Source organism: Urocampus carinirostris, chromosome 7, assembly GCF_059441175.1.
Source record: "Urocampus carinirostris isolate Australia breed hairy pipefish chromosome 7, RoL_Ucar_1.0, whole genome shotgun sequence".
Lineage (NCBI taxonomy): Eukaryota > Metazoa > Chordata > Actinopteri > Syngnathiformes > Syngnathidae > Urocampus > Urocampus carinirostris.
This window is the reverse complement of record NC_142355.1, coordinates 33,653,730-33,669,429: the sequence shown is the minus strand read 5'-3', so window position 1 is coordinate 33,669,429 and position 15,700 is coordinate 33,653,730. Positions and strand designations below refer to the sequence as shown.

The 15,700-nt window shown below is 39.2% G+C and overlaps 1 protein-coding gene and 1 pseudogene across 2 annotated transcripts in view; one reads left to right on the top strand and one right to left on the bottom strand.

The window, feature by feature from the left end:
• The window catches only part of ppm1h (protein phosphatase, Mg2+/Mn2+ dependent, 1H), a 40,338-nt gene that overhangs the window by 5,383 nt on the left and 19,255 nt on the right, over positions 1-15,700 (top strand). For both annotated transcript variants that reach the window (XM_088340645.1, XM_088340646.1), the window contains exon 2: positions 12,298-12,466. In XM_088340645.1, the coding sequence (XP_088196771.1) occupies positions 12,298-12,466 (169 nt within the window). The remainder of the gene's footprint in view (positions 1-12,297; positions 12,467-15,700) is intronic.
• LOC148363050 (uncharacterized) lies at positions 13,293-15,689 on the bottom strand (annotated as a pseudogene).

Below are 15,700 nucleotides of genomic sequence, written 5' to 3'. Positions count from 1 at the left end.
AGTCTTTTATTTCATGTTTGATATGGAGTGCCACATCTAATCTTGTTATCAATAACAATAAAGACAATTCTGTGTTTTAATGAAGATAACCCTTTAGTGGATAATTTGCTACTGAAGTCAAGTACAATAATTGTTTCAAAAATGCAAAAAAAATGTCAGTCTTTGACGCAACTCTTCTATCAAACCTCATCGCAACCCTTGTTTTTGCTCACTTGCCCTATATTGACATTCGGTCAACAGTGACCTTCCAAATTTTGTAATCCTCAATCTTGGTCCATGAAGCGGGCCTTAAACCCAGACGAGCAAGTTTGGAATGTTTGGTCATTGAATGTTGACTTTGTCGCTTGCTTTCCTCATATCGCGTCTCTCGGAAAAAGAAGACAAAATCATGAGTTGCCCTATTTTTGGGATGATATCGCTCTGTAGAACCGTATACAGGGTCCACTATCTAAAGTGGTGGTGGGCAAACTACTGTCCCCGGGCCACTTACGGCTCATTTTTTTAAATCTTGCTTGCCAAATTTTAAATGGGGAAAATATATCGTATATTATTGTAAATAAAGTCCAGTAAACCTTCTCAATAACAGGTTTCACTTTACAAGCTTCCTTCTTCACCTATTTTCATCATTTTTTTCTGCATTCGGATTGACAAGACCAGGGGTCGGCAACCAAAATTTAAAAAGACCCATAATGGACCCAAAAACAAATGTCTGGAGCCTCAAAATATTAAAAGCCTTATATGAACCTATTCTTAATTCAAAAGACAAAGGAGATTCATACACAAATGTTAGTCATTTAAAATGTGTTCGAAGCATGTTTAAAGATTTGGAGAACATTACAAATATTGGAAAACAAAAATGTTTATACAGTATTTCTATTAAACAAATGCTTGAGCCGGTAAGAAGGGTTTGTTCTTTGGTTTCGGTGTATAATATAGGATTTTATTAAATAATAAAAATGGAGGTTTCTACTTCACACATTTTCGGAACATAAACCTTGCAGTAAACGAGGGGTCACTGTACTACTATTTAAACATTGTTAGTGTTTTTGTGTATAGTGTGTCTCGTCTAAATGAAAATTATTATTTTCTCGAAGCATTACTGTGAAATGCGCTCAAGGTCAAATAGCTAGTTACATTTTTCTGCACTTTTTGAAATCATGCAAGATAGCTATCAAATCTCATGCAAAAATGGAGTTGGCGCCATTGTTTTTTAATCCATATTATCACATGTAGTGCTTAAAAACACAGACCAGATACAGACACCCCTCACTACTTTGTGGTTTGGTGATCGCTGGTTCACTGTTTTGCGGTGTTTCATCGTGCATTGTGTTCTGCATTCTGAGTGGCTAAAAAGAGAAAGATGCTTTCATAATGCCAATAAATTTGGAACACTCTACCCGCTAAACCTTCTCAGGAGCCACATGCGCCTCTTTGGCGCTCCCTAGTGTCTGTCTGGCCCTTTAAAAAAATTGATTTCTTTATAACAGAACCGGAAGGTAAATGTTTTTTTTTTTTTTATACTATCCACATTTTAGCAACGTGTCATGTAAAATGAATTTGATATTATTGTAACTGAACAGAAATATAAGATAAATTATATCATGTAGATGTCATAAATATTGCTTCTTAATGGATACGACAACAATTGGCTAGGGCTGCTGTCTTTTTTTCCTCGTGGTCTGTCAAGGTATCGCATTTGAGACCAATCGGTCTATCTTTTTTCTACTGGTCCAGCCCTTCAGCCATTATTTTTACCCAAATGCGGCCCGCTACTTAAATGTTCCCACCCTTACTCTAAAGAATTGTCATATTCACTCCCTTTGTTTTTTCACCAAAAGCTTAATCTGGTTTCAGTATCTGAGTAGGACTGAGGTCATGCTAGTGAAGCCTTGAGGCGATCCCTCCACGGTCGACACAGCACATTATCAGTTGGCAAAAAAAGACGTGTCTTTGTGTAATTCTCCTTGACACATAGTCTTGTCTTCTTGCTGGTGGCTGGGTCTATGTCCTGAAGCGATAAAGTTTCACGCCAGGAGATACTCAAGTGCTAAACTTGGTCCAGTTTTCCACTTAGATAAAATCACTCATTGTGACTTTCATTTTTGTCAATGGAGGGTGTCTTTTTTTCTTTTATTCCAAAGTGAGCATCCAATTTTATTAATAGAAACAAAATATGAAATCTATGTGTTCAATTTCTTGCTGAGAGGTCATTTTGCTACTTACTGTCTCCTGAGAATCACAGTTGCTTATCAGCTCTCAGATAACAACCAATAACGGCTCTTCTTAAAAAAAAAAAGTGAACCGTGATCGGTTGTTATCTAAGCTTGGGAGACTTAGCTCTCATTTTTAGTTAACAGCAGAAACAAAATTGGCATTTTCTGAGTGAAGGACCTTAATAAAACCGTAATCGCAAGAACTTGAAAGATTTTTAAATCGTCACATCAGTTTACAGATAACAACCAATCACATTTTTTTTCTTTAAAGAATTGAACTATGGTTGGTTGTCAGCTGAGCCTGGGAAACTGGGAAAGCTTTGACTGTGGTATCATTTTAAAGCTCATTTCTTTCCGTTGATACCAAAAACCTAAATTTGATATTTGCCTCACTGTGACTCATTTCAATAGATCAGGTCACATTCTGTGCTGCGATGTTTCTTGCAACATAATTGAAATGAAAAACAACAACAACCAAGAATTACAACAAAATACAATTCACATTGATGTCAATTTCAGTGGCCTGCAAGTAGCAAAATGGCTGCCCTCTAAAATGGATAGAAACAAGTGGATCGTGCTTCTTGCTAGTGATTGGTGATATGATGATATTAGAACATAAATAACTTAAAATCGTGATCTAAAAAAATAATTAAAAGATCGTTGGATTTTTCTGTGACCTACTTCAGTCCCTAACGCAGTTGCTAACTCAAGAGTGGGCAAACTACAGCCGATGAGCTACACGCAGTCCACCAAGCTTTTTAACAAAACAAAATAGTTAAAAATATAATGGGAATATTTGTAATGGTTAAAAAAAGTATCAATAATTTGTTTTTTTTACCACTCCTTTTCCCAGATTCCCTTGGTTTTCCTCATAAAGATATATTTTTCTTCAAGTCAAGTCATGTTTATTTGTATAGCCCTTAATTACAAAGTGTCTCAAAGGGCTGCACAGAATACAGTATTACAAACCACAGACTGTTATGACACCATCCCCTGATATAAAACCTACACGAGGGCAAGGAAGAACTCAAAAACCTCAACATCAAGGATTAATGTGTGCAAATAATGCAAACGTTATTGCTATATTATTTTGTTCTTGTTATTTTCATCATGCATTTAATTTATTAGGATATTTATCAAATGTCATGCAAAAAAAAAACCCACTAGTGAGTTAGCTCTAATGTTCCCTCTAAGCTGTGCGCGTGCGCAACCGCGCACTGCCCGCACATTCTCAGCGCACAAGAAAATCTATCCAACGCAATGTTCCCTCCAAGCTTCCATCCAACCTCCGTGTGTGCGCGCAATTGCCCACTACCCGGAGCTTTTCCGCGCACAAGAAAATCTAGCCAGCTCACAAAAATCAGGGCTCAAAATTGCTAATTAAAAAGCAAATTAAGTCAAAGTTACAGTGCATGAAGGTAAAAATACACGGGTTCCCCTGATGTTGTGTTCTAAATGCGGTATTTGGAAGTCAAGGTCGAAGTAGAACGAAGTTGAGTAAAGTCAGTAGTTTTTCGAGAACCGGCTTCTTCGGCTCGGCTCACAAAGAGGAACCGGCTCTTTCGGCTCCTAAACAGCTCTTCAGGTCGTTTTTGCTTCTTTCATCCCTATATGAACAATTATTATGTAAAATGACTTAAGGAAGGGGGAATAGGACAAAAAAGAAAAAAATACCAAAATGTAAAAGTAGTGAAAAGCGGAGAAAAAAAGAAACAAAAGGAAGAGAAAAAGAAGGAAACATTCAGAAAAAAGCCAGAAAAAAAGAAAAGAAAGAAACAAAGGAAAAAAAATAAATGGAGAACAAAAAGAAAAAAAGGAACAGCTAGGAAAAAATAAACACAATGAGATTTTTTTCAAAGGTATTTAAAAAAATAGAAAAAAACAGGGAAAAAGAAGAAAAAGTTTGTGTTGCATTCAAATAATTTCCAGTTATACCAAGTCAATCTTGTTGCCAACATTGTACTTCCTCTAAAAATGTGATTAAATACAGTTATGTATCGTGCAACTGACTAAATAAGCCCCCCAATATGTTGGTATTATGCGACAAAAGATACCAGGAAAAAAAGAAATGGAAATCTTGTGAAAGAATTCTTGTAAAAACAAATGACGTTTGTAGGCCGTACAACATTTGCAATAATACATTAGTCAATTCATTCGAATGTTAAAACATTTTCTGCATTGCCGAAAATGTAACGTGATGTCAAGTTTTGGACATGTTTGATAATGACTTAGTTCCCACACTTGAGATTGCTGTTGCTCACTGTTGTTTCAAGCGTTGCTCACCGACTTTGTGTGAACGCTCAGACCCGTGGAAAATTAGAGGGAACATTGGTTAGCTCTATTGCATTTTGTGCTTTTCAATGCATGTTACCAAATATTGTGCTGAGAAAGGACAGAACATAATAATTTACTTTTAGATAGATAGATAGATAGATAGATAGATAGATACTTTGTTCATCCCCGAAGGGAAATTCACATTTCCAGCAGCATCCCTGAGCTGAGAACAATCGAAAATAACACGGGAGCTGCTGGAGTGGCTGCCATTCGTGACGGCGCCGGAAGAAAAGATTCAATTTGAATCATGTACAAATATTTTGAGTGTTTAAAAACAAACTTAGTAAAATGGTCTGATAAATGAAAAAAAAAAAAGCAATTTTGTATAATATTGTGCCCCGCACTTTTGTGCTAGCTGCATCAGTGAATAGCATGGCTTTACTTTAGCTTGTACCATCATTTTAGTAGTTGTATCTACCGTATTTTCCATACTATAAGGCGCACCTAAAAGTCTTTTATTTTTTTTCAAAAGCTGACCATGCGCCTTATAATACAGTGCGCCTTATATATGGCTCAATATTAAGTCGCAACTTACGCAACATCCGCCGACTCGATTTTCCCCCGAACGTGGAGTAGTCCGCGGTGTATGCTGGGATTTATATACCGCCGTTTCATTGGCTAACCAATGTGTCAACCATCATTTGAATCAATCGCTATTGGCTGAAGTTATTCGGAGCCTCGGATAGGCTAGAGGGCCAAAACAAACCCTGCAATTGGCCGAAAAAAATTACTGTGAATGGCAGGCTTGCTAAAGTACGCCATAAAGAAACATGTTTCATTAGTCTGTATTTGTAAATATTTTACTCTCCTGGATTTACTACACTCACGGTTGTAAGAAGACCATGATTGCGTATCATTATTGAACGTGAGAACTTAGGTGAGCTATGCTGCTTTATATTTTCCCGGTATCTTGTTTTAGAACGATCTTGATGTTGCTGTGATGAGTTGAGTGAATTAAACTCAATTCCAAGTGTTTATTGTCATATGCACAGTAAAGTTGGGAGCGAAAAAGAAAATAGAAACTAAGGAATGGTTGGCATTTCTTGAATCCCAAGACTTTAACCTTCCGAATGATATTTGAAACGATGCATTTGAGTGACATCGTACGGACACCACATCCGCACGTGTCTACGACACGTATTTGCTTCTTTGCAAGCTTTGGGAATGTTAAGGGGGTAATCAGTTTGACTGAACTATCTGACTGTTTTGTCGACGTTCCCATTGTAGCGCCTTATAATCCGGTGCGCCTTATCTATGGAAGATATAGGACCAAAACGATTTTATTGGGGTGCGCCCTATAACCCGGTGCGCCCTATAGTGCGGAAAATATGGTAATTGATTTAGCAGCTAATGCCTGTGTCACGGATCTTAACTACCAATGCTAGCATTGTGGACACGATGGCTGGCCACTGATTTTAGTATCTTGCCAAATGTTGTTGATTATCATTAAAAATGAAATAAAATTATGATTAATGTCAACATTTTATCTGGTCCAGGCTCTCAAGGGGGTTAATCAGACCCTACTCAGCTGTCATGTTGCGGATTTATCAAAAGCTTGCAAGCGAACATGCTTTGGACTTGTGAGCTCATTGGCAGCACATCAAATTTGCGGGATTACCATGTGATCCATCCTGCAAAGACAGAATATTATTGCTTTCTTAAAAGTCAAGTATGTAAACCAGTATTTTTTTCCAGCTGAACCACAGAAATCAATTATCTGTTCTACAGCTTACTAGACGTAGGACGATGGCAATATTTCAAGAAGCAATATATGATAAAAATACAAACTCTGACTTTAAAAAAAAAAACCCTTTCTTTACTTCAAGTTTTAATGTCAATTTATCTCTATGGCTAAAATTATTTAAACATTTAAAAAAATGTTAGGACACCGATTTTAACAAAACACCACACGTGGAATTCATGTCCAGTAAGGCATAAAACTCAGAAGTCATTAGTGATGAGAAAACATGGGCAAAGATGATCATTTGGTTTAGTAGTTAATCTCTTCATCATGTAAAGGCAGCGGACAGCATCAGTTTGCTAAATTTCAATCTTTATATTTTATAAATGGAGTGAATATCAAGTCTAAGGATGCTTGATCATCGTTTTTACCCTACTGATAATTAATAAAATCATGCTAACAACGCATCACAAAATACACATGCCAAATCAAATTACCGTAAAATTATAATGTGCACCTGATTATGAACTTCACCCAGGACATTTTAAAGGAAAAAGTTTTGAACATACATAAGCCGCTCCTGACTATAAGCCACATGTGCCCACATTGAAAGTTAAGATATTAAGAAAGGAAAAATGGTACTGTACTCAGAGTTTTAATAATATACAGTATCTTAACCCTTTAACGTTTCGACAGCCTGCTGGTGGGCCGCCGGACTTTTGATAAAGAAATACCTGTGTGTAGAATGTCAGTGGTCACTGATATACGCCATGCTACATATTATTGGAAAGTTTAAACTCTTGGGATTCAAGATATGATGACCATTTCAAAGAAACATCACTATCATTTTGAAACATGATACCCGAAAACTAAAGCCGGCGTAAGTCACCATTACGCCCCCTGGCTGTCTTCGATTTCTTTGAATGTCTGTGAAAAGGGCTCCCTTACATCAAGGGAAATCTATAAAATCCAACTGTGTCAAGGATTTTTTACAAAACTAACGATAATGCCGACAGACGAATAGGATTCCAACTAAAACAGGGGTGTTAAACAGGAGGCTCGCGGGCCCGGACCAAGCCTGCTAAGGGATTTAATCCGCCCCGCGAGACAGCGCTGAGGGAAGCAAGAGAGAAAAACGAGCTGCAGGTTGAAATATGTCCACTTGATGTTGCCAAAGCAAGGTGCCTCTTACAAACCCTGTATTTGTATTTTTCACTCACTCACTCACCTTGACTCGCTGTCTTTATTTTTCTCTTATTTATTGCTCTTTTTCGTTCTCTCTAATCTACTACTCCGGCACCCGAGAGAATGTTTGTTCTATCGTGTAGCCCCCGAGTTAAAATGAGTTTGACACCCCTGGCCTGAAAATATTCCTGCTTCGTTGGACGTTGCTTCTTGTAATCCGTTCGTTTACAAACAGACTCGTGAATTTATTCCCAATGTGGGAGTTAGTACTTCCTTTTCGACTGTTCATGCTCGTTTTAGTCATGCTCAAAGCTTGACGTTACATTAAACTTGCGTCTTCGACACATATATTCCACCTGTCTCACTCTTAGCTTTGTGTGACTAATTATTAGTTATTGTTTTTATATTGGGCCGATAACTGTGACGTTGTGGTTGGCCGTTATCAATTCAATAACAAATCAGCCTGATAACATATGAGCATCCATAATCAAGCCCTCAAAAATTGCCCTGAATCTTTATCAAAAGCCTGATCTTTGCATGGAGTAATACAAGAAGATCACAAGGGAATTTTGAAGTGTTGACCAAAGTGGTATGACACAGCTGCACTCTGCAGGAGGTTCCAACAAGTAAGCAAGTAGGCCGAGTTCAGCCCACGTCGACCCTGCGGAGATGGAACGAGCACAATTAGACCTCCCTGTCAACGGATCAGTGAATATCGCAATCTTACGTCTCTGGGTGTCTGCGCACAGCTCGGATTCAAAGTGACAAGCGTCACTTGACAGAAACACTCATGTCGTTTATAAGCGGAGGTTGGGTCATTTTTTTGGCTCAACAAGCACACAAGTGTGCGTGTTTAAAAATGCAGCGGTAGCAAAACTGAGTTTGGTTGGGGTTTATTTAAATGTTGATTACAAAGCGGGATATGATGGCAATCAAACGAGGGACGCTCAGAAGTCACAGGACACGCGTAGAAGTCGCATTTTCTTGGAAATGTGAATGATCTCGCAAAAACATCAGATTTCACCCAATTATGTTGTTAGGCTGACTCGGCCAAGGCTCGAACCTGTGGCCTCCTGTTCCCGGGAGTGGGCGCCCAGCCCTAAAGCCACCAAGCTGCTCTCAGTCCGCTCCATTAGAGACAGGGTGCATTGCCTTATAGGGCGGGCCCTAATATTTTAAGAAATCTGAAACTTTTATGTGGGCCTTATGGGCGTGAAAATACGGCAAGAGAATTTGCGAAAATGGAGATTGTTGCATTGTGATTCCAGTGCCAGGTCTGGATTTAATTCATATTTTGGCTAACACAGCCACGAGGAATTTTAGAAAATGGCATATATTTGATGGTAAGCTTTTGAGTTTCGGTGAATAAGGGCTATACAAACAAAAAATGTTCCTAGCTTCACTTTAGTTGCTACTGTCACTTTACTGTAGTAAGGTATGCGAAGTAATATAGCAGCTAGTGCCAGTTTGACAGAACTTAACTACTAATGCTAGCATTGTGAGTACGACTGATAGCTGCGAGTGCTAGTTTGTTTGCAGTCATGTTCTGATGTTGGATTAAATGAATTTTGATTAAAATTTATTTTAAACTGTAAGGGTATTCAGTTAAGTATAGTTGACAAGCCTGTGTGATTTTTTTATTTCTAACCTAGCCAACATTAACCAAATAGCATTGCTTTCTTTGGTGGTTGGTTTCTCTTAAACTGGCAACATCACTTTTGTAGTTTATGGTAGTAATTTAGCAGCTAACGCCTGTATGGCACAGCTACTAAGGCTAGCATTGTGGACACTGCTACTAGCCGCTAATGCTAGTTTCTGTGCATTAACGCCTAATGCTAAAATAATGCGAACTTAAATCAAACAAGGGAATAAATTGGCTTCTCTAAAGTCACTAGCATCACTTTTGAATTTAAAGCTTAGTATCAGCTAATTCCAATAAGACTAATTTAATGCATTGTAGACACAGCTGCGTTAGGCTAATGCTAGTTTATTTGCGTTATTGCAAAAGGGTAAATCGTGCACATTTTAACAAAAATTGAAATTAAACTTCAAGAGAAGTTATTCAATCATTATGGACCCAGCAGTGCATATTTTTATTAATGCAACTGCTTGCTAAATAACTGAATAGCATTGTTTTTGTGGTAAGCTTTTCTTTGGCCACTAGCATCACTTTAGTAGATGATGCTGAGTAATTTAACTGCTAATGTCACAGACCTTTAATATTAATTTTAGCACAGTGAACACGACCGTTAACCAATAATGTTAGTTTCTAATATTACATTTTGATAGAACTTTAAATTAAACCACAAAGGAATTCAGTCATTGTGGACACAGCGGGGCACATTTTCGCTAACACAACAGCTCGTCGCTAGGGCTGCTCGAGTCACCGAAACCTAATCGATATCGCGATGTGACTTAGTGCGATTGTGTAATCGTTAAACATTGCGTTTTTTTTTTTTTCATGGATTTTGTAGTTTGTTATTAGATTAAAAGGAGTGTTTGGCCAACTGGAACGGTGCTATACAATAGAGCAAACGTGCTGGTGTTCTTGTTTTATTAGGTTTCTTAGGTTTTAATTGGTTTATTAGTTAATAATTGAATGGTGTCATCCCCATAGCGTTATCTTTCAATCTACAGTCAACCTTTACTCATGGTCTAACTAGCCTCTTTGGGGGTGCTTGAACAAATTCAACCCAAGCACCCCCAAAATTATATATCGTATTCATAATAACGAACAGGATAGGCTTAAATATGAAGACTAGATAAAAAATGATAAAGTAAATCAAAGCATTTAATTCCTAGCTCTGTTCTGGAGCTAGGGTCCAGGTGAAACTGGGCCAAATCCGGTTTTCCATAAGAAAAGCTCTGATTAAAACATTCGACTCTTCACAATTCTATACTTCCTTTAATTTGCTACACAGAATAAGATCCGAAGAGAAAACATTCAAACTAATGTGAAACTATAAATTAATCAATGTGAAAAAGTATAAATACCTGCACAAAGTCATGGACGTTTACTTTGAAAGCTAGCGTTGTAAATTATTCAATTTTTAAGTCCAAGTTCAGATTGTTTACATTTTTTTAAAATGCACATTGATTAGATTTTTTTGGCGCAGGGGACATTCGGGTGAGATTAGGATGTTTCTCGGATTATGATAAGATCAATTTGTTAACGTTAGCTTCAGTCAGTATTAATGTGTTTGAAGATGACACACTGGGGAGGCTTTTCACAGTCACGAGGATGTCACATGAACATGAAGGAGGGCTTCGTAAAGGTCATGATTCATTTTCCTCTTTAATGCCCTAGTGTGAATTATATGGCAACCCCTAGTGGGGTGATGATTGTTTTTGTTCATTCATTCATTATCTGTACCGCTTATCCTCAGTAGTGTCGCGGGGGTCCTGGAGCCCGTCCCAGTCATCTTCGGGCAGGGGACACCCTGAACTGGTTGCCAGCCAGTCGCAGGGCACACAGGGACAGACAATTCACTCGCTCATTCACACCTAGCGACAATTTGAACCGGCCAATTAACCTGACATGCATGTTTTGGGATTGTGGGAGGAAACCAGAGTGCCTGGAGGAAACCCACGCAAGCACGGCGAGAACATGCAAACTCCACACAGGAAGGTTCGATCTCATGACCTCAGAACTGTGTCACTAACCACTGCGCTGCGATGCTGCCCGTGATTGTTCTTTATTCAATTTTTAAAAACACAACTGATTCAAGTAATCAGTACAAACACATTTACTATCTCATAAACATGATTTCTTTTGAGACTCGTAGGCTTAGAAATGTGTAATTATGTCACACAACCTGGAGAAGCTGACGTACTTTGCCCCCATCTTACTGCCATTGAAGCCTAAATGACCATTTCCCGAAGCTAGCTTGTCCTGGTGGTGCTTTTAGTCCCGTTCAAAATGATGCCGAGATGAATTAAGAGACTCTTTTTGAGTTACAAACAAACTTATTTATTTAAAAGGAGTCAATGACTTCGGACAAGGAACAAAAAATACTCCTAGATTGCTATGGAATATTCCCACGGACTAAAGCGTGAGCGTCTGTCTTATACCGTTTCATGGATTCTGAATGGAGGATAGAATTAACCACGTGCATGAAAAAGTATTCTGATTGGACGATTTATTTGGTTACATGGTGTGATATACACTGCTGGCCACTAAAGGGCACTCTATAATAATAAACATCTTCCACTGGAGGGAAATCTAACATAACAATATAGTTGAAGCACGTACCTTTTATTTTAACAATTTTTTTTTTTTTGAATGATTCTTGTGATGCATTATAGCAGTGCATTGTTAGAAAATAGATGGGAGTCTCAAGAAAATGGCCAGTGGCCTTTAAGTTGTAGATGGGTTAGCAAAAGGAGTTCTGCACCTGTGTATCTTGACATTGAAGGTGCTTGAAAACGTAACAGGTTTTGAGTATACTATAGAAATATATAAACGTATAAAGATATAAAAGTATAAAGTAAATATTGGGTGTAAAACATATAATAATGTATAAAAGGCAGACTTGGATCATACTTTCCCTGACACTTTTAGCATTTAACAATCATTTAGCTTCTACAACCTAGACCTCACTGCCATTGTCACCCAATCCTGTGATTCAGGCATCATCCACTTTTTTACCACGGTTTCCTTTTCTTGTCACTCATGATAGCTGCATGCTTTGGCTTGCCGCTTGTTAATTTGAGCTGCTTTGTGTAGATTAAGCTTGCATCTTCAAATTATTCCCCATTGTTTCCTTCTCTAGCCACTCACATTAGCGACTTGCCTGGACGCTACAACCTTTGGTTGTGAATGATCACAAACGTTCACTTTAAGTAACATGTTTTTTTCTTATTCTTGTGCTGTTGTCCCTGCAGAGTGATAAACGCAGGAAAGAGTACTTTAAATGAGGATCAGGCCTGCTGTGAGGTGCTGGTGGTCAAGAGAAGACAACCAGGAGGTGGCCCGGGGTCAAACTGGGGCCCCATGGCCCGGAGGAGGTCCTCCCTGCCTAATGGAGAGGGACCGGGCCTCAGGGATTGTCTGGTACGTGCCAACCGTCACGCTTTCTATTCTTTACATGTGGTTTGATTTCCAGGTGCACACTGCTGTGGCAAATAATTTTTGATATTTAATAATTGATCGATTTGAAACATCTGCTGTGGTTGTTTTTCTTTTTTTAAGATGGCACAGATGGCAGGTTTGGTTTTCATAGAGAGAGGCCTGATCAGCAGTTCATTGCTGCCTTCTACTGGACTTAAAGCTACACTAGGCTTTATATTTACATTATTTACTCGGGCAGGCTTTACCCTACCATAGTGATGACCCCCTGTTTCTGACCGTTTACAATGTTTTTTGAATTACATTACACGAGAATAAAATGGTTGACGGGGAAAAACTTAGCTCATCTTGGTCCTGTCCCCTTGACAATCTAAACACTTTTCACATAATCAAATCATGAAATCGATATTATAACAAGGTATTATATTTAACATGAATCATATCTCACGATCTCCAAATGGGAAAAATTCGAGTTTAAATTAGACAAGTGGAGAGCTACCAATTTGCTACTGATTAGTGCGTAGGTCTACCAGTTTGATTTGCATTTCTAAAATAGCAACTTATAGTATTATTATGTTATTACTGTTACTACTGTGTTATTACTGCTTTTACTCTTATTGCTGTGTTATTAATAGCTGTAATTGTTAAAATTGGTATTGAAATAGGCCTAGTCAACCACTAACACCCCTGCCTTGTATGAGGGCGCTGAGTGATTTGCATTTGTAAACTATTGGCCAATTTTAAAAATATTTAGTGAAAAACTGTCCATGTGATTGAAGACAGTGATCATGTCATTGATTTCTCATGCCAGTTAGAAATTTAAATATAAAGTGTTTATTGCCTTCTTCAAGATAACAACCTTGGAGGCCTTGCAATTTCTGGACAACTCGGGGACAGTGTCGCGAAGGCGCAGAAAGCAGTTTTTAAGCCCATTATGTTATGAGTCTGTCGCCGCTCCTCCTCATCCTCAGTTTCCGCCGAGTGCTGTGACGAATGGTGGCGTTGGTGGTAATTGCGACGGGACTGCTTGTTGGACGAGGAGGTGGGAGGAGGTGCGGCGTAGTTGTGCTGCAGCTGGATGCAAAGATCAAAGCTGAGTTGGCGCTCTTCATGTTTGGAGCAGCAGTGGCCCACCGTCACAACATCAATCTCCTCCTCAGAGTCACTTGACGTGTATGTGGAAACTTCTCCGCTGGTGGAGCTGGAGTCTGACACAACCTCGACCATTTCCTGGCTCTCCATCAGGCTCTGGCGATCCAGCGCGGAGCCGGTGAGCCCTTCGAAGATGGTGGTGTCCATTTCTGACAACATTTCCTCCAGAGTTTTGTCGGATGGCAGGCAGTGCCACAGGCAGGCTTCCCTTGTCCTCCAAAATGGCAAAATCGGGATGCCCTCGTCCACCACTACCAATACTACTACAGCCTCCACCACCGCCTTTGTCGTCGTTATCATCGTCAGAGTAGAGCAGGGGTCGGGAACCTATGGCTCGCGAGCCATATATGGCTCTTTCTATGAGTACCTATGGCTCAGAGACCAATTTGATTGCATGCAAAATTTCTCCATCTTGTTCAAAACCGAGAACGTCTATCCTATTCAGGTACACGTAAAGCCAAACCAAAGCTAAATGCAAAGGAAACACTTCGCAGTATATATAGTATATATAGGGCACGTTTTTCACTACAATTTACAGTCAAGGTGTCACACAAAAAAAGGGGGGGAAAAAAACTCGTTTTGGCTGTACAACGCTAAAGAATCCTTTATTTAAAAGTTCACTATATAATCTGTGTTCAGTGTTCAGATACTTTATGATGAATCCACAGAACTGTAAATACGCCAAAACACCGGAAGAGAACTTAGTCATTTGATTGGGTGAGTGGGAGGGATGGGTGGAGCTATGCAAAAAGTACAAGCATTCCCTCCCATCTCTCGCCAAAGGTAAGCACATAAGGCTCCCTATTCTCAGAATGTTGTGACGTTTTTACAAAATAAATGCTTGCATCTGGTTTTGAAACCAATATGTATGAAAAAAAGGGTCAAAAGGAGTTTAACCGATCTTGAGTCATTGCAAGAAAGAGACAGGTTTAAAGTGGTCTGTTTGTTGAATTTGGGACAGGGGCTCTGGCATTATTCTCTTTTCATAATTTTGATCAAATCATCAAAAATAAATGTGCTGAAGACTAAGCTTTTGTCTGGGGCGCGGGTTTAGCAATTTAGTAAATTTGTCTCATAATATATGGTGTGGCTCTTTCCCAAAATAAAATTAATATTTTTTGCTTTTATGGCTCTTTGAGTCAAAAAGGTTCCCGAACCCTGGAGTAGAGGAAGGCGCAGTTCCAATTGAGTGTCATGCCGCAGTCCTCCAGGAGGATATCGGACATAAAGCTCAACTGATCACCTTTGGAAAGGCCTGCTTTGGTAGGGTGTGAATGCTGGGGAGGGGGGAAAGACTTGAGGTCTCTTGAATTGGGGCAGAAATCATCATCATCATTGTAGAAACCTTGCGAAGGGCACTCCAAGCCTCTTTCTATAATATACATTGTCTCCTGGTATTCTGAAATGGAGGAGAAATGTGAAGATAGTCCACAAAAGAGCTCCCAAAATCGCCTTTTTCCACCGGGAAGAAACGGCGTGGTACCCCCACGACCCGACCCCAGATACTCGGAAGATAATGGATGGATGGATGGATGGTGTTTATTGCCATATGCACAGTAAAGAACCACAATTCCCTGCACAAAGAAATTCTTACTTTGATGTCCACACGGTTACCAGCGTAAAAATAGAAATTAGGAAACTATATACATAAAAGAATGTTAAGAATATTAAAAGATAAAAATACAAGATGAACTCAAGATGAGTTAAGGCAATGAGATAAAAATAAGGTACAACACAGTTGAAAGTGACTATAGTTCAAGAATAGTCCAAGTATGGTCAGGTTTAAAGTGTCTTTGGTGTATTGTTCGATTGTTTAAGAGTCTGATAGCAGAGGGGTAAAAAGAGTTCTTTAGATGGGTTGTCCTGCATTGCACACTCCTGTACATCCGTCCTGAGGGTAGCAGTGTAAACAGTCCGTGTTGTGGGTGGGGTCCTTCATGATGGAGGCAGCCCTCCTGTGGACTCTGCGGTGGTATATGCTCTCCAGAGAGGGCAGTGGAGTCCTGGTGATCCTCCGAACGTTCTTAACCACTCTCTGCAGGCGTTTGTGTTCCATGGCTGTGATAC